General features: G+C 42.9%; 1 protein-coding gene across 2 annotated transcripts; it reads left to right on the top strand.

Annotated features, from left to right (window-relative positions):
- Positions 1 to 4,750: 4,750 nt before the first annotated feature.
- On the top strand, positions 4,751 to 20,345 carry keap1a (kelch-like ECH-associated protein 1a). 2 transcript variants are annotated; one of them, XM_031848020.1, is made up of 12 exons: positions 4,751 to 5,231; positions 9,770 to 10,679; positions 11,060 to 11,259; positions 11,401 to 11,557; positions 12,899 to 12,991; positions 13,212 to 13,358; positions 13,454 to 13,560; positions 14,739 to 14,868; positions 15,131 to 15,327; positions 17,322 to 17,527; positions 17,967 to 18,143; positions 18,935 to 20,345. In XM_031848020.1, exons 2-12 carry the CDS (start codon positions 10,470 to 10,472, stop codon positions 19,114 to 19,116), a joined length of 1,806 nt encoding a protein of 601 aa, XP_031703880.1. In that variant the 5' UTR covers positions 4,751 to 5,231; positions 9,770 to 10,469; the 3' UTR covers positions 19,117 to 20,345. The 2 variants fall into 2 exon arrangements, with proteins under 2 accessions (XP_031703880.1, XP_031703881.1); XM_031848021.1 differs by lacking the exon at positions 4,751 to 5,231 and adding an exon at positions 8,239 to 8,598.
- The last annotated feature ends 1,713 nt before the right edge of the window (positions 20,346 to 22,058 follow it).

The raw sequence follows: 22,058 nt of genomic DNA, 5'->3' as shown, positions 1-22,058 counted from the left end.
GGCTCTGACTGTGGTTTGTGCTTATGCACCAAACAGCAGTTCGGAGTATCCGGCCTTCTTGGAGTCAGTGGGAGGGGTCCTGGAAAGGGCGCCGCCTACCGACTCCATAGTTCGCCTGGGGGACTTCAACGCTCACGTGGGCAATGACGGAGAAACCTGGCGGGGGCTGATTGGGAGGAACGGCTTGCCCGATCTGAACCCGAATGGTGTTTCGTTATTGGACTTCTGTGCTTGCCACGGTTTGGCCATAACGAACACTATGTTCGAACATAAGGTGGCTCATAAGTGTACCTGGTACCAGAACACCTTAGGCCGGAGATCAATGATCGACTTTGTAATCGTATCATTTGATCTGTGGCCGTATGTCTTGGACACTCGGGTGAAGAGAGGAGCAAAGCTGTCAACTGATCACCACCTGGTGGTGAGTTGGATCAGATGGCAGGGGAACCGGTTGGAAAGACCCGGCAAACCCAAACGTGTAGTGAGGGTGAACTGGGAACGTCTGGCGGAGGACCCTGTCCGGGAGGTCTTTAACTCCCACCTCCGGAAGAACTTCTCACACATCCCGAGGGAGGTTGGGGACACGGAATCCGAATGGACCATGTTCAAAGCCTCTATTGTGGACGCGGCCGCTAGGAGCTGTGGCCGGAAGGTCATCGGTGCCTGTCGTGGCGGCAACCCGAGAACCCGGTGGTGGACACCGGAGGTGAGGGAAGCCATCAAGCTCAAGAAAGAGACCTTCAAGGCCTGGTTGGCCCAGGGGTCTCCTGAAGCAGCTGACAGGTACCGGCAGGCCAGAAGGGCTGCAGCTGCGGTGGTCGCGAATGCTAAAACTCGGGCATGGGAGGAGTTCGGGGAGGCCATGGAGAACGACTTTGGGTTGGCCTCAAGGAGGTTCTGGCAAACCATCCGACGGCTCAAGAGCACTTTGAGGAACTCCTAAACCCGACCAACATGTCCTCTGCAGAGGAGGCAGCGCCTGAGGACCTAGGGGGAGGCTCACCCATATCCCTGGCAGACGTCGCTGAGGTAGTTAAAAAGCTCCTTGGTGGCAAGGCGCCGGGGGTGGATGAGATCCGCCCTGAGATGCTGAAGGCGCTGGACATAGTTGGGCTGTCCTGGCTGACACGCCTCTTCAATGTCGCATGGGGGTCGGGATCAGTGCCCATGGAATGGCAGACCGGGGTGGTGGTTCCCATCTTCAAAAAGGGGGACCGGAGAGTGTGCTCGAATTACCGGGGTATCACACTACTCAGCCTCCCGGGGAAGGCTTATGCCAGGGTGCTGGAAAGGAGGCTCCGACCGCTTGTCGAACCTCAGATTCAAGAGGAGCAGTGCGGATTCTGTCCCACAGTGGACCAGCTCTTTACCCTCGCAAGACTACTGGAGGGGTTCTGGGAGTTTGCCCAACCAGTCTACATGTGCTTTGTGGACTTGGAGAAGGCTTTCGACCGGGTCCCTCGGGGGGTCTTGTGGGGGGTGCTGCGGGAGTATGGGGTGCCGGACCCGTTACAACGGGCGATCCGGTCTCTGTACGACTGCAGTAGGAGCTGTGTCCGCATTCTCGGCAATAAGTCAGACACGTTCCCAGTGGGTGTTGGCCTCCGCCAGGGCTGCCCTTTGTCACCGGTCCTGTTCGTGATTTTCATGGACAGGATATCTAGGCGCAGCCTGGGGGCGGAGAACGTCAGTTTCGGGGGTCTCGGGATCGCCTCTCTGCTATTTGCAGATGATGTGGTCCTGTTAGCCTCCTCGGATCGTGACCTCCAGCATTCACTGGGGCGGTTTGCAGCCGAGTGTGAAGCGGCGGGGATGAGAGTTAGCACCTCCAAATCTGAGGCCATGGTTCTCTGCCGGAAACCGGTGGATTGCTCCCTCCAGGTGGGGACGGAGTGCCTACCTCAAGCAAAGGAGTTCAAGTATCTCGGGGTCTTGTTCACGAGTGAGGGTAAGATGGAGCGGGAGATCGACAGACGGATCGGTGCAGCTGCAGCAGTAAAGCAGGCACTGCACCGGACCGTCTTGGTGAAGAGGGAGCTGAGCCGGAAGGCAAAGCTCTCAATTTACCACTCGGTCTACGTTCCTACCCTCACCTATGGTCACGAACTCTGGGTCGTGACCGAAAGGACAAGGTCGCGGCTACAAGCGGCCGAAATGAGTTTCCTCTGTAGGGTGGCCGGGCTCAGCCTTAGAGATAGGGTAAGGAGCTCGGTCATCAGGAGGGAGCTTGGAGTCGAGCCGCTACTCCTTCTCGTCGAAAGGAGTCAGCTGAGGTGGTTTGGGCATCTAATTAGGATGCCTCCTGGACGCCTCCCACTGGAGGTTTTCCAGGCACGTCCAACTGGGAAGAGACCCCGGGGAAGACCCAGAACACGCTGGAGAGATTACATCTCCCAGCTGGCCTGGGAACGCCTCGGGATCCCCCAGAATGAGCTGGAACATGTTGCCGGTGAGAGGGAGGTCTGGGTCGGCCTGCTTGACCTGCTGCCACCGCGACCCGACCCCGGATAAGCGGTGGAAAATGGATGGAGGATGGATAGTAAATTGCATTGAAATGAAAGAGAGTCTTATGTGCATTGATTACACAGTGAGATAGCAGCTTAATTCATGGTTTCACACAGGTCATCATCTCCATAGGATAAACTACATCTTTCACAACATCATGGCTGTTGTGTTTTTAATGAGAAATAAAATGAATCTTTAGTCATTATGCAGAACACCGTGTGCAGCCATCCTCTCTATCATAATGATACAACCTGTCCTCGCATCAAATCGGTAACCATTTTTGGAATTTTTGTTTCCATGTGCTTGGTGTTGGTTGGTGGGTGTGGTGTGAGCTGTGTGGATAATTGTGTTGCCTTAAGAACTCGAAAGTCACCTACACGACAGTGTTGGTGAAATACTGCTGAGCAGAAAACACGCCCATCTGTACTGTAACTGCCAGAGGGCTGAAGAGAAATGCTCTAATTAGAGAATGTTCAGATGAGGATTTGAATAAAGTTTAAAAGCAATCATGTAGTGAATTAATTAAGCTCACTTTATATGTGAGAAAGTCATTCACATATATACGATCTGAACTCACGGACCTGGGTTTTGATAAACTGGGGGAAAGCATGTTCCGCGTGCCAATCTGCCAAGGGTGTGGCCTGTCCCCTCTCCTGTTGTTTGAGATGTCCATGGACAGGATATCAAAGCACTTCTGAGGTGAGGAGGGAGGGGGTTATGTATCTCAGGGACAAAAAGATCAAACGGAGGAGCAGAATGGAAATAAGCCCTTAAGCTTTTTTGTTTTCTTCTTCTTTAGAATTGATGTTTTTCTTAAGGGAGTTCTGTCTGTACAATGACTGTCAGGCCGTTTAAACAAACCCATTCACTTAATCAGACCAGTCAACGTTTAGGGGATTTAGGATTTAGGATTTTGGAACATGGAGATGAACAATTAATCTTGATTTCCAATCCTGTGAACATCATTTGTATCTGAAACACCAACATTTCATGCATTAAGAAATGTTTTCAGCTTTGTACAATGCATTTTCTTTCAGATAATCTAATTGGTCTTTTAAATCGTTTCCTTTATCTTAGTAGGAGATTTGTTGAGATCCATCAAAGGACACATAACCATTCAACTTATCAGACAAATTCAAAATCTCCAAATATCGAGACACATGATTTTCAATTATGAGTATGAAAAGTTATTCTTGACCTCGGAAATAGTTCGACAAAACTGTAATAACTAAAGTTCCACTGACGAGGTATCTATCTGCTTTCAACAGCAACTCATTGTCGTCAACATCTTCCAAATGTATATTTCCAAAGTCAACACTTTCACGCTAAAGTTTTAAACCAATGTGAAAATAGAAGGCAAACAGGAAAAGAAGGGGGCCAATTTCACAAAACAAAATTATTTCTATTATTATTTGAACTTAAAACAAAATGGAGGATAATCACTGCTGGAAGTGTCCAAATGAACCAGATGCTTTTCTTCATTTGATGTTACATTGTTGTTTTCTTTCTCCTTTTTGGAAACAAGTAATCAAACGTATTGGAGTAGTTGCATAAACCAGTGTCACAATCTACCCCAGCATTGTTTGTTAGGAGACAGGTGTCTCGTTCTTTCGGGTAAAAACAAGAATTTGGACTTGCATTGATTTTGCTGAATGGTTGAATCTCTGATCACAAACAAAGAAAGTTTGGTCTCATAGTAAAAAACACACTTTTTGTTGTGAACATGTGCTGCTGAATATTATTTGTTTCTGTTTTTTGGTCGATCTTATTTCATCTGTATACATTAACGTGCCCAGATTGTCTCAGTTTTATTTATCTTTTGTTACTAATAATTTTCTGTATTGTCTTGTGTTACATTATGATATTATGTAACCGTGACTGTCACATTCAATAGTGTAGTTTGTCCTATATGGGTCTAATCTCACAACTTTCAAATAGGGTTATGTTTTAGCAGTTGGTGAAGTGCCCTTTATATAAATCCACTGTATGTTATTATAGGATTGCCTATTTGTTAAAAGAAGAACATACTGTCACCACCAGCCAAGATTATCCCTCAGGGCAGGAATGCAATGGGCAGAACCAGTGACTTTTATGTTTCTCAATGATTCATCAATCAAACTTCTTAAGAAATGCTGTGTGTTTCCTTTGTGGTCCTGTGTGTGTGTGTGTGTGTGTGTGTGTGTGTGTGTGTGTGTGTGTGTGCGCGTGCGTGCGTTTATTGATATAAAGCCGCTGCAGGGAGTTTTTTAGCAGTGTAATAGTTATATAATCATTCCCGAATCAATCCTTGGCCGACGCTCAGTTTCAAGTTTGGGGAATGCCACTCGTAACTTGTTGCCGTATAAGTTTCTGTAGATGCGTACTGCCCGTACACACTGTCTTTGCAGTGTCGCCTAAATACTCCAGAGTTGCAGAGTCATGTTGAGGCATTAATTCCTCCTCCCCACCACCACCATCACCACCACCGCTGCAGCTTTTGGAAGTCTGCCGACGGCGACGCAGAGCGGGGCAGCAGCAGGCAGCAGAGACACCACAGCTCTTTATCGCATTTATCCTTTAACTGTGAAGACTGGCCGATCTGCTGCTTTCCTCACAGGACGGCAAGCTTCAACCAGCGACAGGGGAGAGAAGACCTCCTGCAGTCGGACCAGCGATGCGGAAACTCCCCGGTGTGATTCTCATGTCATTATGGAGTTTTAACAGCTGCCGTGAAAGTACCGCTTTAGGTGAGTGAATCTACTGCAGTTTTTAAGTCCACAGTGTCGGTTTCACGTACTGAGCGGACGCGCCCTTTGTAAAAAAAAAAAAAAAAAATCATTGTAATATTCAAACACTGTTGTGTCGGGCGCGCGTGTGTGTAACAGGATCGCTCGTGACATTTGTTACGTGATCTGTTATTACGAAGCAAACAGTGTTTCTGTGCTGGATACGCAAGATATCCGGTAGTTTTGACTTTGGTCGTCGACCGTTCACTTTGTTTCCTCAGTAGTGCGCAGACTCGCAACACGGAATTGAAACTTGCTCATTATTGTGTTTTTTTTCAAGGTCTGTCATTCATTTAACGAGAGTCAAATGTTCCCCAACATCCTCGTGAAAATAAACATGGCTTTAGAGAGCTGATTCATCCAGCGTGTTGTCGGTTAATCAATCACAGAAATCTGCATACATTGTATATTAAATCCATTCTCTGGTTCCAGCTTGCAGTTATTTGTTTCATTCTTCATATCATTGTCAGTTCAATTTTGGGATGTTTTTTTTTTTTTAGCTTTAAAAATAAAACGAGCAACTTGAAGATCGCTTTGGGGAAAACTGTTTTCACCAGTTTCTGCCATTTTAACTTTGTCAACTTATTGAGAAAAATAATCACAAGTTCATCTATAATAAAGCAAAAAATAACAATTGTAGCCCTGGATGCAATTACGGATGAAACTAACTATTATTTTCAATATTGGGTCCTCTTCCGATCATTTCTTTGATGAGTTGATTGTTTTATGTTTAAAGACTAAACAATTAACCAACAATCCCAAAGAGATCTACTATTAAAACAATGAAAAGCAGTTCATCAATCAACTATTGATACAATACAGATACTCCCTGCTGTAAGATATAACATCATTCATCATCAATGGAGAGGATCAAATACCTTACAAATCAACTGAAGCTGAAACAATTAGTTTATTAATCAATTGAACAGTTGATTAACAGTTTTGCTAATTGAGCAGTTGCTCAAATACGTTTTCTTTTGCTTCTTTTATGATAGTAAACGTAATATCTTTGAGTTTTAGATTGTTGCTCTGATCAAACAGGTAATGTAAATATGTCAACTTGGGTTACAGGATTTTTTTAAGAACATTGTATAGACCGAACAATTCATTGATTAATCAATGAAAATAATAATTTGTGGCACCATAGAATGCAACAAGAATATTAGCACTTTATATTTACATACCATATCTGTTCAGCCTGTTCCCAAATGTTTCCGTGCACACACGTTTTTACCGAGGATAAGGAAGGACTTTTCTTTGTTTAGGGACTGTATATTTCGTGCTTCTGATATGGTGAGTTTGCGGTCAGGACGCAGCATTTGGCCACTTTTTATTCTTCGTTCTCAAGTGTTATTTTAGGTCACAATGTTTAGTGTGCAGCGCTTGGATGAAGTTTCTGACCATCGAATGTCTTCAGTCATCAGAAACCTTTGACCCCTGCCATCAGGGCATGCTGGAAGATGACAAGGCAGAAGAGCTCGTGTCACTGCTGTTACGAAACACTGCAACAAGTCATGACACCTCAGCAGAGTCTTCACTCCTTCACAAAGCCCTGTGTGTTGCACGTCCAGGTCAAAGCTGATTGCAGTCTGACATGTTCCCGGAGTGCTGTCTACCATCTGCCAACAGAAATAGTCTGTAAATAGTTAACTCTGCGTCTCTCTGCTTCTCTTGCTTCTTCTTATAACTTCTGCACTAAGCCAGGCTTGTGATCTATAATAAACACACACTCTTGGTGCCAAAATTGACGCGTTTGAGTGGTTTCGTTCCTCCGTTCTTCTGTTATTCTCTGTCATTTTTAGTGTCTCAAAAGTAGAAATTTCATCTGGTGAATGCCACAGCTCTCCTTCCTGAAATCAAACCCAATTTCATCAATGAAGCTGAAGTATCCTAAGAAATACATTTGACAAAAGCCAAACAGTAGCACCTCCTGCAGTGCCAACAGTCGAGATATATTTCAAACAAACGTTGATAGTTGAGATCAATAAACTGGTCAGAACTTGTGTACCTGCAGGCTTGAGCAATGCTTTATATAGTAGCCAAGCTCTGCACACAGTGTTTACACAGTAATGCACTGTTAACCCCCTTAAAGCCTGATCAGGAAAGTAGGACAGGCTAATATTTCTAAGCACAATGGCCCTTTATGGAAAACTGAGCTGCACTGTAAGTCAACTCACTCCTGGCATCTCTCGCCTCTCTCCCACTTTGCCTTTTTTCTCTCCCTTGCTCACTGTATGTTGCCCCGAAAATCTCTCTGCCTCTGCTTCACTCTCCTTCCCTTTCCATCTCAAGCTTTTGGTCATGTGACCAGCAAACAGGCCGACTGACTGTAGGGGTGAGAGGTGAGGGAGCAGATTTTGATCGTGCACTAACCTCCTTGCGCTTGGCTCAGTAAAACACAAGCATGTGATAAATGCTGGTGGTGCAGAGAAATAGCTGTCAGTTGCTGACTGTGAGTATTGCTGTGGATCTCGGAGGGTCGAGAGTAGTTTTGACACTGGTTGGATCAGGGTAGCTGTTGTCCCCTGCTGCTAGTCTTTGTGCTAAGCTAAGCTAACCATTCCTGACTGTGACTTTAATGGACAGACATGAGTGGCATCAATTTCACATCGACAATAAATTATTAAGCATGTTTCCCAAAATGTAAAATTACTCAAGAATCTATATTAAAATCTGTAACACTTTATAATAAGAGTAGAAATTATATACTTGAGTAATGCTTAAACAAGCCCTCGGGATTTCCGTAGAGTTGTGGTACACAAGACTATTCCACAGTTTTAAAGGTGAGGACGGAGCACAGGACTACGTTGGGACGAGAGGAGGCTCACTGTGTGTGTACGTCGGTGACGCTTGGTGCTCAAAACACAGTCAGAGTTGACGGACAATGTTTCCCTGAAGCCGATTGTTTAATGTTAAGATGCCGGCCATGTCATCTGCCCAGAGAATTGTTTTTGATGCTGCTGTTTGCATTTCTCCTGAATTAAATTTACAAAATAAATTCAGGAGAGCACTACTGCTTTTTTTTTTTTTGTCTTGTGTTGCAAATGGGCTTTAACTGAGATTTAATCAGAGTTGCTAAGATAAGAGGTGTTTGAGTGTTTGTGTGCTCTCCTGTTGCATCAGCTAATTGTTATTAGTGTGTTCATTTCTTGACACTAACTAAGTTAAGACAGACAGTCAAACAGGTTCCAGTCAGATGACACCAGCCTGCTCCGACACAGGGGAGTGGTTATATCTCCTTACTTCGTTTCTTGAGAAGTTAAGTAGGAACATAGAAGTGAATGTGGTTCAGGGAAACAGTGGAGTCAGCAACAGCTTCTGGTGTCTGGTAGGAATTCATTCATACCTTGTGTTGTTTTAAATAGCGTGAATTTATGTTCTGGATATGGTTGTCAGCCGGCTACAGTCTGCAGAGTCTTACTCACTCCTCTCTGTGACTCACACACCATGACTGTGACTTCTGCTTGGCTGAGCTCTTTGGAGAAGCGACACTGGAAAAGAGGGTTTTAACTGACTACATTACAGTGCTCTATTTTCAATTTTTTTAAGCTAGGATGGGTAATTTATTTCAGGAGATTTTTGTACTATTTGTTGAAATTATCTTTACATCCCAACAACAATCAATAAGTCAAAGGCTCTGACAAACATGAATGAAAACACTGTATCTGTGGCTGTCGCAGGCCTTTTAATAGGCCTGTCGTTTTATTCGGCCCGGATAAGGCTTCACCTGCCTGTGCGTACTCTGCCCGTGCACTCATTGCTAGCGTGACAGCTGTGAGTGCTAACAATAGCCATACTCGTTATTTTTCATTATGATATATTTACATTCATAGTAATAATTTTGGGGGAGTGGCCATTACTTTCAATATCGATGAAACTGGTGTCTCGTTTGGTCTCCAAGGTGATAAAAATTGGCCATTACATTGTCCTAGAGCAAAAGGTGACGTCATCAAATGTCTGGTTTTGACTGACTAATAATCCAAAATCGACAAATTATTCAACTTACAATAACTTAAGACCAGCAGGAAATTCTCACATTTGAGAGCTTGGTACCATCAAATGTCATAAGTCATCTTATAAGTCAATTGGTTGTTCGATTAATATAATAGTTGCATATTTGCTTTCAATCAAATGACTAATTGTCGCAGCTCTACTGTGATCTTCTATTGATAAAAGGTTTCTGGTCGATCATTGTAAATGAGAATATTTGTAAAGTTGTTGAAAAAAGTATTTTCCTGAATAAAGCAAACTAAAAACACAGCAACCATTTCCTTGGGCAAAAAGTTTAGGCTTAAAGCAGTTCAACAGAATCAGCTTTTCTGTTTCAGTTGCAAGGAAGTGAAACCTTGAGTGTGTGAGACGGTCACACACCCAAACATTCATTCACGAGGGAAAAACATCATATTCGCATGAGATTTTGGTTCCATTAGCTGTTTCTAGAACCACTAAAAGTCTCTTACCTCTCTTCACTGAATCTGTTTTTGTTCTTTTTTTTGCAGGATAAGCATCACAACAGACGGGGGTTGAAGAAATCCCTGCCAAAATACATCCGATTGTGCAGTTACACATATTTGCCAACCACTTCCTCTTTTTTTCCCCCATTGGACAAAAAAAATTGCAGAGGACTCTCTGAAATGTCAAAATGGATCACTTTCAAAGCCCTGAAACCTGTATAATCTGGACCAACAGCGATTCAATGATCATGGTCTGACTTGTGCTTTGGGAACTGTCTGATCCGGATTCAAAAGCTGCCAGTCATGTTGGAGCCTGGATCTGTGGATGAGGGAGTATTATGTGGTTCACCATCACTCTGCCTGTTTTTTTACCAGCCGGATTTGTGCGGAGAAGCGTATGAGCTGAACATATTTCATGTGGCAACTGGCTTTTCCTGTGGACTACTTGCTGGGCCTGCCGACTGTAACCAGGATCACCAGTCATGGATAGTACCATTATGCTCTTCACATCCCTAATTTCTTGGTCTCCTTGTTGAATAGACTTTTTTTTGTGTTAAATTTAAGGCAAGATGAAGGAACTAAGGACATCTTCTCACCGGAGCCTTTACAAAGACAAAGGAATTTTATCCGCTGAAAGTCTGAGCCCAACGGGATAAGAACTGAAAACTCTGTAAAGTACAAGACTCTAATACAAAACAAGTAATTACTCAAACAAACAAACAAAGCAGAGTACTTCTCTCCCAGAATGCATTGCCCGAGGACGAAACGCCTGGCCCGCAACTCTGACTTCTCAGCTATCGCGGTTCCCTCGATGCATGGGTCCGGGTATCTTGACTACACAGTCGAGACCCACGCTCCCAAAGCCCTCGAGGTCATGGAGGAATTCAGACGGCATGAGATGTTGTGTGACCTCGTGCTACATGTCACATACAAGGAAAGGACAGTGGACTACAAGGTGAGGCACCTTCTAAATTCAATGCAGTTTGTACCCTTTTCTTCACAGTTTGTCAAAATGCCAAATTTATAAACGCACGCAAGTATTATAATGAAGCCCTGACCCTGACTAAATGCAGTAAAAGTCAAAAAATACAATAAATTGTGTTGTGGTAACTCTATAGATGCCGTGGCAAGTCATAGTGACTCAGCATCTGCTGCTACATGCTGACAGTGACAGCAGCAGCTAATTCACGAACCTTTGCATAAAATGCATTCAAACGTGCACGTATTGAAAGGAGATGCCGTCACAGTAATGGCGACTTGTTTACTTCAGGTACTTCTCCAGACTCGTGGGATTAAGTGTTTCTGTATGATCCAATAAATGTTGGTTGTTTTCAGGTGCACAGGGTGGTGCTGGCGTCCTGTAGCCCCTACTTCAGAGCCATGTTCACCAGCAGCTTCAAAGAGTGTCACGCCTCGGAGGTCACCCTGCGTGATGTCTGCCCTCAGGTGGTGGGAAGACTTATAGACTTTGCCTACACCTCCCACATCACAGTGGGAGAAAACAGTGTGTTGCATGTTCTGTTGGCTGCTATGAGGTAAACATACAGTCTTTAAACAGCAAGTACACGTGCTTGATTTCTTAAATCTGTCACTCTTTTCATCTTTCAATATTTACCGGTTAGAGAATATACAGGACAGTAGTGAATTTCACCTCCATTTACTTTCTTCTCTATAAGGTATCAGATGGAGGACGTGGCCAAGGCGTGCTGCGATTTCCTCACCAAGCACCTGGAGCCGGCCAATGTCATCGGCATCGCCCGCTTTGCTGAGGAGATCTACTGCAAGGAGCTGCACCAGCGGAGTCGAGAGTATATCAACACACACTTCAATGAGGTGAGGTGAACATACAGGAAGCTCAAACACACAAGTTATCCTTTCAAATGTAATCAAGTCAAGTTTTTATAAAAGCTCATTTTATTATCGCTTGTACTTTATGTGAAGCAAACATGTGAACGCAGTGTATTTATTGTGCAAAGTGCAGGTGTTTTTCAGTGAGAAATATACTCTCCTGCCATGTTGTTCTCACATGGGGGGAAAAAAGAAGGAAACAACCAAAGATGTTGGAGTGATTTTTAGCCAATCCTTTGGTCAGGAGAAGTATTACGTGTTTCCTCCATGAGATCAGTGGTCATTTCTGTTGTCGTCTGATTTCATATTATTTCCTATTGTTATACCTGCCATCTTTTTTTTTTTTTTTTTTTCTCCATCTCCTCTGCCTGCTCTTACCAGTGAAGTAACTCTGTCTTGGTCACATTCAGCTCTGCTCTTAGATCCTCAGCTGAGTTCTCCTGAGCTTTCACTTAGCTTTCGCTTGCTGCCAGTCTGTTCTCCATCAACCTCAGCTTGTTCACTGTGACTCTCGGTGCTCCCAGCTCAGCGCTGAAACCAAAGCCCCTGGCAGGCATCAGGTCAGCAGCAAAGCTGTAGCACTTTAAATTCTGTCTTTGGATCTTATAGATGTTGATTGAGCTTAAACAGACTGCGCATAGCAGGCCATAAATCACCAAAGAAGCTCCAGAACATTACAGTTTATATGCATTATTTAACAAACATTAGTCAGAACCAAGTTCAGGTAATTTGGCGCTCTGGTTGCAGCACCAGTACGTTTTTGCCAGAACATTTCACACATGTTCTCTCTTTTCCTGACGCTGTTATTTTGTGGCCAGAGGCATAATATTTTCGGGTTGTCAGTCCGTCCGTCCGTCCGGTCCATTCGCATGAATATCTCAGGGACGCCTGGTGGGAATGTCTTCAAATTTGGCACAAACATCTATTTCCACACGAGGCTCAACTGATTTAGAATTTGCTGGTCAAAGGTCACTGTGACCTCACAAAACATTTTTGGCTATAACTCAAGAAGTTATATGCTAATTAAGACACATTAACACAAATATCTAATAGGATATAGTGATGACACTTTGGACAGATATGGATGTAACCTGCAACATGGCTGGTTGGCAGAGGCATACAACCACGAGGCGGTAATGCTAGTTTAAATGGCAGCAACCTTTGTAAGTGTGTGAATGCTCTGTGTCTTATCTCTAATGCCTGCCTACCAACTCACATTATTCACTGAATAATACTGTACCGCATAAGAAAATACAATCTGAAAACGGACTGAAAAGTGCATATTCAGTAATCGGATGCCTTTATCTGACTATGCTCTTGTGTAAGGTGATTAAAGAAGATGAGTTCTTCAGACTCTCCCACTGCCAGCTGCTGGAGCTCATCAGTCAGGACAGTCTCAAGGTGCTCTGTGAGTCTGAGGTGAGTGGCATTAAAAGAACTAATTCAAACTTGAAAATGTAAATTTAGTTTGTGAAGTCAGAGAATGATTTTTATCTCGTGTGTCACACAACAGTCATCTCATGCTAAAAAAGGTCAAACATAGCACAAATGCTATTAGTCCAAGTTCTGACAAGAGTGAATGTAGGTACATAGGTACACAACAAACGCGTATTGATATGACTAAATACATTCCTATCAGGTGTATAAGGCCTGTACAGACTGGGTCCGCTGGGATATGGAGGGCAGAGCCCAGTACCTGCATGCCCTCCTGAATGCGGTTCATATCTACGCCCTGCCTCCTAAGTTCCTAAAGAACCAGCTGCTGTCCTGCCCCATCCTCAGCAAGGTAAACCACAGTCTTGCTTTATGTTTTTGTTTTCTATTTGAGAAAGACATGACGTTATTTTCAATGCTCCTTACAACTCCTTATTTTATCTCCAGGCCAATTCCTGTAAGGACTTCCTGTCTAAAATCTTCCAAGATATGACTTTGAGGAAGCTGCCTCCTGCACCTAACCGTGGAACGCAGCTGATCTATGTAGCCGGCGGGTACTTATCTCAAATAGTTTTTATCAACAGCATTTTTTGGTCGCACACTTACTGTAAGACACTCTGTAGGCCATTTTGACCTATTTTTCCTGATATCGATCATACAAAAATAAACTGATTATGAGACAACAGTTTGATGACGTGCATGTTAATGAGTAGGCTTTCCTCAGAACCATAGACCATGTTGGCTCACAACAAGCTTTTGGCAGCAGCTGTGTTGTTGTTTCTTATCATGTTGGATGCAAAACATGGCTCCAGAAAGTGTCTCAGTCTGCCCCCCAGTGGCTGTTAGGAGGTTATGTAAGCACCCTCTTATTTTTGTAAGCCCTTCATATATACTGTAGTTTGGGCTAGGCCATATGGCCAAAATCCTCTATCACAATAAAGGCAATTTAATTTCTTGACAACGATATGTATCACTATATAGGATTTCTGCTAATTTTATAAACTACCAGAAACACCATGGTTTTTTTATAGTCTTGTGGAAATTAAATAATCTCATAAATTTGAGGTAATATTTGCTTGTTATTATCAATTAAGACAACGTAATTGTGTATCATGATATCTCAAAAACTGATCTAATCATGATATGATTCCATTGAAAGACGATAAATTATCATACTGAATTATTACCCAGCCCTAACTGTAATGGCAAACTGCATGTTGACCTATTTTCCACTGCCATAAACCACAGGTGGGTTTTTAACCAAAGTGGTAAGCATAGAACTACCATTAGAATGTTCATTTATTGTATCTATACACTTCTTCGAGTGCAGTACTTTGACTACAGAGCATTTGGATTGTGCTGCTTCAGGTGTTTTGAGTTTTTTGATGGTCTTATTCAGGTTTGGTTTTTTTGGACCTTTTTAAAAAAATAGCATCATTAATTTAAGTAAATTTGGTGTACGGCTGGTATAAAAGCACAAGTACAAACGGGGTTTGCAATGTGTTTTTGACTGACGTGGGAAAGAGTAGTTTTTGTTTTCACTCGAACCAAATTGCACCACTAAATTTCAAACCTCACCATTCATACATACATACATACATACATACTGTATGTCAGCATATTAAGTCATTGGTCTTTTCTGCTGTGTACTTATTTTAGTACACATTCTTTTAATGAATGCATATCAAATCAAGAGCGCATTTAGAGTGAACATACAATTGTCTCTGTTCAGATACAAGCAGCGTTCACTGGACTCCATGGAGGCTTTTGATCCCAGGAGGAATGTGTGGCTAAAACTGGCTGACATGGGGTCTGCATGCAGTGGTCTGGGGGCCTGCGCGCTGTTTGGACTCCTTTACACTGTAAGTTGCACCCCTTGTGTCATACCACCAATGAAATGTCATTGTAAAAACATCGCAGAGTTTTAGTTTCTGTGTGACATTCGAAGACACGATTATATGTTGTTGTATAATATGATATGAGAAATACAAAACTGGGAAACTAAATTCAAACACTGGTTTAGTTTTGTGCCACTGTACTGGCACATTTCTGTGTACATTAGACATTCAATACTGTAATGGACCAATGTTTTGTTTTGACATGTTCCAACATTAATCTGTTCAGGTTGGAGGCCGGAACATGTCTCTTCAAAACATCACAGAGTCCAGCGCCCTGTGCTGCTACAACCCGATGACCAACCAGTGGAGCCAGCAAGCCTCCCTCAGCATCCCAAGGAACAGGGTCGGGGTGGGCGTGGTGGATGGCTGCATCTACGCTGTCGGAGGCTCGCAGGGCTCCACACATCACAACACGGTAGAGAGGTGAGACGTGTGTGAGGATTTGTTTATTTAACTAGGCACTTACGAGAAGTAATTTAATTTTAATGACATCTTATTTACTAGGATGAATGTGATGAGCCCAGATGTCCTCCCCCTATGCACACATTTTCAGATTAAGTGCATTTACCTCAGTGCCAGTACAGATAATGACGCGATAAAATGAAATGAATAGCTGCCATTCAACCTAAAGAGCAGTCATGATGTTCGCAGGTTTTCCTCTTGACCTAATTACAAAACGGGCTCTTTCAAAACATGTCGAGACACACAATGCAGGAATGTCGATCTGGTTCGGGAAGCTTTACATCTTTTTTTGCTGCCACCGCCGAGCAGGGAGGAGTTTTAATGCTGTGATAAATCGGTTTCAATCAATTAATAACAAAAAAGTCACGTCAAGCCAAATTACGATGATTATTTTTGATACGTAACCTCAATCCCCTTTTGTAATAATGGGTGTATATTTCTAAAAGATGCTGGTCACAAGAGAATTATTAGAACTCATCAGACGCCACTTGGAAGTCTTTTCACAAGAGGCTGCTAAATATAATGAAAGCTGATAAAACAATTTGAAATGAAAATCCGATGTGAAACGCATCAAAGGAGATTAGAGCATTTATAGGAACAACGTTTGGCAGGAAAGGACTCCGCTCTTGAGGATGCCTCCCAAATGAATCCAGGCAACATGTAAGAGATTCAACAGGGAGCTATACCTCCTTGTTCTAGTGCGCTATATTGAGATTATGTATTGTCATTTATCATTGAAATTTGCCTCGCTGCATGTAGTAATTTCAGGGTTCAGAGCACAGGGTCAGCACATTGACTCGAGAAGTGACTTGCATTTAGTGGTTTTCTCAAGGGCACTTTGCCAATGTTTTAGGGCAGGTGATGTAATATCAGCCACCCTCTTATCAGCAGTTTACAGCTGGAATACACCCAGTACCGAGAAGTAATTTAATCATTAACATGCAGTCCAACCTCTCACATCACGACTCAGCCCTTTCTTGGTGTTATAACTCATATTATGCTTTTTCCAGTATTAAATGAATAGTCCAACATTTTGGGGGTTATGTTAATTTCTTTCTTGCTGTGAGTTAAATAAGAGGATTAATACCCCTATCATATATGTTGGTTCAATATAAAGCTATGCAGCTCGGGGGTGGTTAGTTAAGCTTAGCATAAAGACCGAAGCCAAAACAGCTGGCCTGGCTGTGCAAAGGTAAAAGAAGAATGCACCTACCAACATCTTATATTCATTATTTAATCTGTTCAAAAAGCATAGAGGTGGGGTTAGGCTGACCCCCCCCCCCCCCCTTTTGGACAAATCCGAGCTAGCTGTTTCCCCCTCCATCCAGTCTTTATGCTAAGCTAAGCTAACCGATATGAGTGTGGTATTCTCTCCTCTAACCGTCATTGAGAAAGTGAACAAGCCTATTTGGGGAAAAAAAATCAAGCTATCGGTTTAAAAAGATAAAAAATACCTCCTGCACATTTTATTGACAAAGTAGGATTGAAACGTAGTTAATAAAATTGTGGCATGGAGTAGTGTACAGGCGTTACCTTTCTCTTTATGATGCTTCTCTGATAGCCTAGCACCTACGTGTACAATTAATCTTCTTCAAGCTATTCCTTTTAAAAATGTGTTAAATAAAACACGTAGTTTACAGTATAAGATGAGCTTAATTTGACCTTTTAAACCTTTCTTGTCTCTATCTGCTCTCAGTGGTGTTGCAACCTCTTTGGCTTCAAATAAAGCTTAACAATAGTTGCCAAACATGGTTGCCAGCTTAACCTAATCCACTTAAAATTGACTGGCTGGTGTAGATTGAGAAGGTTGCTTCACACAGCCACTGCCATCACGTTCTGCTGCTCTGATACACTTGTTTGAATATCGTAATTGATTAATATGTAACAACATTAGGAACTGTCAACAGATTATCACATTGGCTGCATGCACTGCTCAACTGCTGTTTGGTTTGCAGGTGGGATCCAGAGTCTAATCGCTGGTCCTTTGTTTGTCCGATGTCGGTGGCTCGTCTGGGTGCTGGAGTGACGGCGTGCGGGGGGGTTCTGTATGTGGTGGGGGGATACGACGGGCAGAACCGCTGGAACACTGCTGAGAAATACCAGCCTGACACTAACACCTGGCAGCAGCTGGCACCCATGAGCACCATACGCAGTGGACTGGGTGAGTGTGTGTGTGTGTGTTTGTGTATGTATGTGTGTGTGTTTGTGTACTCCTGTCTTTACGAGAGCCAGTCTGATTAAACAAATGAGATATTATGTAGTGATTAGTGAGCTTTAGATGTGCTGGTAAGCAGGTTATGTTACCTTCAGAATGAGGAAGGCTAGCTATTTACCCCTAGCTCCAGTCTTTATGCTAAGCTAAGCTTCATATTTAACAGACAGACATACGCGTGGTGTCAATCCTCTAATCTTACTGTCAGCAATAACATGATTAAGCTCATTTGTAGTTTTACAGTTTTTATGCTAAGCTAACCGCTGGTTCCAGCTGCAACAGTGTGGTATTGATCTTCTCATCTAACTCTCAGCAACAACAGGGAATAAACCATTTTGCCAAAATGTCAATCTTTTCCTGTAAGTTCCCTCTCTGTCTGTCTTTATAGGTTTGGTGTGTGTGAACTCTCACCTGTACGCAATAGGAGGGTATGATGGGCGGAGCCAGCTGTGTTCTGTGGAGCGTTACAATATAACCAGGAACCAATGGGAGCCCAGGGCCTCCATGCAGTACTGCCGCAGTGCACACGGAGTCGCAGTCCACCATGGGAGCATATTTGTCCTCGGTCAGTCACGTCATTAATCAGATTATAAGAAAGTGTTTTGTGAAGTGATAGCATACTCACAAAAAAAATATATGACGAATGATCTTATATTTACACGAATAAAGTCGACCTGTTTCACTTCGTTAGGCTCATGCAGAGTTCATAATTTTTTAAGTATTATAGATTTCTTTTTCTGATTTTGTATTTCATTTCTTTATTTTATTGTAATAATTTATAATTTTTCTATAACTATTTAACTTTTTTAGAATTATTTATTTTGTGTGTGTTGCTCCTGGGTATTTTAGTATACATTTTATTTTTGATTAAGCTCGGATTGATTAATATTGATTGCCCGTTTTTGTGTGCAATTACTACTTAAGTACATGAACAGTTATGTGTGTGCACTTAACTTAAGTTTTATTCGTATGAGTTAAAAGAAGTCTCTGGTATATTTCACGCGTCTGATGCTGGTGAGCCCAAGAAGAAGTTCATGCACGTAGACGCAATAAGACTCGTAAAGTAATTAGATAATTCTGATTAATTAGTAGACAGTTGGGTCAGTAGGCTCAATGTGGCTCAATGGCTAAGTGTTGTTTAATTAAATAGAGTAAAGCGTGGATCAAATGTTAAGAGTAAACGGATGAGCAGGAGGGAAATTAAATCTCAGATCAGAAAGAAATAACAAACCTCGTTAGTAAATTAAAATCAATTAAAATCAAAAAATCGATTGCTTAAAGGCAGAACAATTGATCATTCCTCTAATCGGTTTATCCACAGCTCTATTGAACATGTTTTGTTTGTGGTTTATCCAGGAGGCTTTAACCAGCACGGCTTCCTGACCAGCGTTGAGTGTTACTGTCCAGACAGAAATGAATGGACGTGGGTCACCGACATGCCCGTCGGGTGCAGCGGCATGGGCGTCGCTGTTACCATGGAGCCCTGTCCCGGCAGCCTGCCGGAACAACAAGAGGAGGATGAGGATGGAGCCACATGACGATGAGGACGAAATCGGTTGAAGTTTCAAGTGTACATTTTTAAGTGGTGCTGCTTTTCAAGAGAGGGTTAAGTGAAAAACATTCCAATATGAAAACTCCTCGTACCTCCCCGCTCTCATGGATCTCATTTGTATCGCCCTGTGGAGTACTGGACACGTGTTCTGAATGGAAGAGGAAGAATATTTCTACATCTTCTAGGGCGACAGATGATTTGGGAAAAACTGGTAGCATAACAGTGACCTCGCAATGAACAAGGTGCTACAGATGTTCTCAAATAGCTATCAAATCAAATAATGGTACCATTAGATTAAGTATTGTTATTCCTCAGCTGTTTTTAATCTCTTTAGTGTTACATTTATTTGTAACTTTACAAAATGAATAACCTTCAGTATCCTGATTTCCTCTGTGTTGAAACTCTACCTCTGTCTCTGTCTAAATGAGCACTTTTCTTATGTGTTTTTCTTTATTTTGTGCCAATATAGTTTCACCCCAAACTGCCATTTTGTGTGCATTCAACATATTTTATTTTGTGACAATAAAGTTAATGTGTATTTCTGCACTACATAATCATCATTTTTAATTCACATTTTCTCCAATGTACTGACGTCAGTAAAGAAAAATGTTTTTTTTTATTGACTTCTTGTGATCTCAAGTGTGTAGGCCCCAATATGTAACAGCATGTGCACTACCACTAGATGGTGGAATTAGTCCAAAAACAGCTGCAACGTAAAATGTTTCTGTTTATGGCTTTGCCATGTAAAAGTGCCCTAAAGGAACTTCCAGCTTAAAAAGAACAGCAACAGAATAAGGGTTCTAAACAATGATGCATTACCATATTAACTGATATACAGTACGTATGGAATTCACACACTATGTGCATTGATGTCCAGTTTGGATGAAGAATATTTGTCCATGTTTTCTTGCTAAGAGAGAATAATTAGAGCTAGCCAGCCGAGCCTTCAGCCATTACTCCAGCAGTCCAGAAGAAAGACAGAAGGTGCTACACAAGACTGTTGTCATCAACCGCAGACTTCTCTTGTGTGTTTACTTATCTCTCTCTGCACTGCTGCTCTCTGGCTCCTCCATGGGTCACCTGCAATTATCACAGCAGGGCCAGCAAAGAAGACAGTTCTGGACAGAGCAATTATTCAAATACATGTTGAGATTTGTGACAGAGAAGAATGAAGGAGAAGCATAAAAAAAAAGAAATAAAGAAAATGCTCATGTATGTTTTGTTGCTTTCCTGGAATAGGTGATGGTCACATGTTTGAATCCATCTCAGATTTCAAAAACTCTCTCGGACGTGCAGTGCGTCGTGAGCGTTCATTATTGACAGAGCAACCTGTTGGACGACGAGCAGCGTTGAAGTGGTGGCAAAGGAGGAAGCGGCAGAGCTGTGGTTGTGTGTTCAGGCCCCGTAGAGGGAGAGCGGAGACAGACGATAGGGTAGAGGGCTCTTACTCCCTACTTAAAGCCCGACACGAGAGCAAATGACTCACATGGCGAACCCGTGACGTAGGCATCTCACGCACATGCAAACACAAATATGTCCCATAGACAAACACATTTCGTTCTTTATCTGTCACACACGCATATATGTGTGTGTGTGTGTGTGTGCAAAACAAAGCTGGCTGTCTCTTATTCACAGGCTGTGGAAACAGATTTGCCTCAATGCTTTCATTGTCTCATGAGGGGAGAGGAATACAGAAAGAGATGAGGCACTGTGCAGCAGGGAGGTTTGCCTTCCGTAGAGAATCAGCGGAGGAAAATTAGTACACATACAGATGTAGCTGTTGTACAAGTCTGTCGTTTGCACGCTCGCCGCACTAATGCAGAACAGTTGCACAACCCTCAAGAGAAACTGTTGGTGGAGGGACTCTTCCTCTGATAGAGCAGCAGAGATGCCATCTATAACAACTGTAATAACTAAGTCATTACTTTGGTGCATAGCAGTGTTGTAGTGCTCGAGATTGGTCTTGGTCTCGAGACCGGTCTCCAGACCACTCTTTGAAGGACTCTGAATCGACTGGCTTTTTACTCGTGTCTTGGCCTCGGACAAAGAGGCCTCCGAATTTTATTTCAAGACCACAATTGCGGGGAACCCTCTGATTGCCTGGGAATTGTCTGATTTCATTGTTAACATCATCACTGTGATTGCTCATAGAAAACAAAGGGGCATTCCCACACATACCATTCACCTCTGCAATACCTTTTGAATATGTTATCTCATAGTACACTTCTACATACACTCATATATATGGAAAGAAAAGCGGTGAGTAAAGAGGACTGCCTATGGATTGCCTGTTCCACTTTTTATCGGATGTGTCTCACGCAGTGTGGGGTCCCGCACTGGTCTTGGTCTTGACTTGGACTCAACCCCACAAAGTCTTGATCTTGTCTCTTGGTCATGACTTGGTCTCGGTTTAGCTGGTCTTGACTGCAACCCTGGTGCGTAGTGTTTTACATTGACACCGGCAGACAGGCAGAAACTAACTTTGGGCCAGAGACCTGTAAGTGCTATAGCACCTCAGCAAGTGCTCTTCTTGAATACTTAATTACTCGGATGTCATATTGAAATATATGAACATCGGAAGTGATAGAATCTAAAAGAGCTGATCTGATAATCAATCGTTGCGCAACAGAGCTTGCAGCTTCGCAGCATGCTGAAATGTGCCAGTAGGGATTAAAAAGTCTATAGGAGCTTAGAAATACTATAAGTGACGCATACATTGTGTTGTAACATGGAGCTGTCCGGCCTTTCTCAAGTCTCCGCAGGGGGGAAGAAATCCTGAAGAGGCTGAAGCAGCCTGAATATTACAATAAGGCTTATCCTGTTGGATGTGGCTTATTCTGCCTTATTCAGATCTGCATGCAGGCAGGAGGTAGAGTTGAGCCTCTATAGGATCTGAAGAGGTGGGGGGGGGCTTTAACGCCAGTGGGC

The sequence above is a fragment of the Anarrhichthys ocellatus genome, unplaced genomic scaffold, assembly GCF_004355925.1.
Source record: "Anarrhichthys ocellatus isolate YVR2014 unplaced genomic scaffold, GSC_Weel_1.0 scaffold7, whole genome shotgun sequence".
In the NCBI taxonomy this organism is placed as follows: domain Eukaryota; kingdom Metazoa; phylum Chordata; class Actinopteri; order Perciformes; family Anarhichadidae; genus Anarrhichthys; species Anarrhichthys ocellatus.
This window is presented reverse-complemented; position numbering and strand designations above follow the sequence as displayed.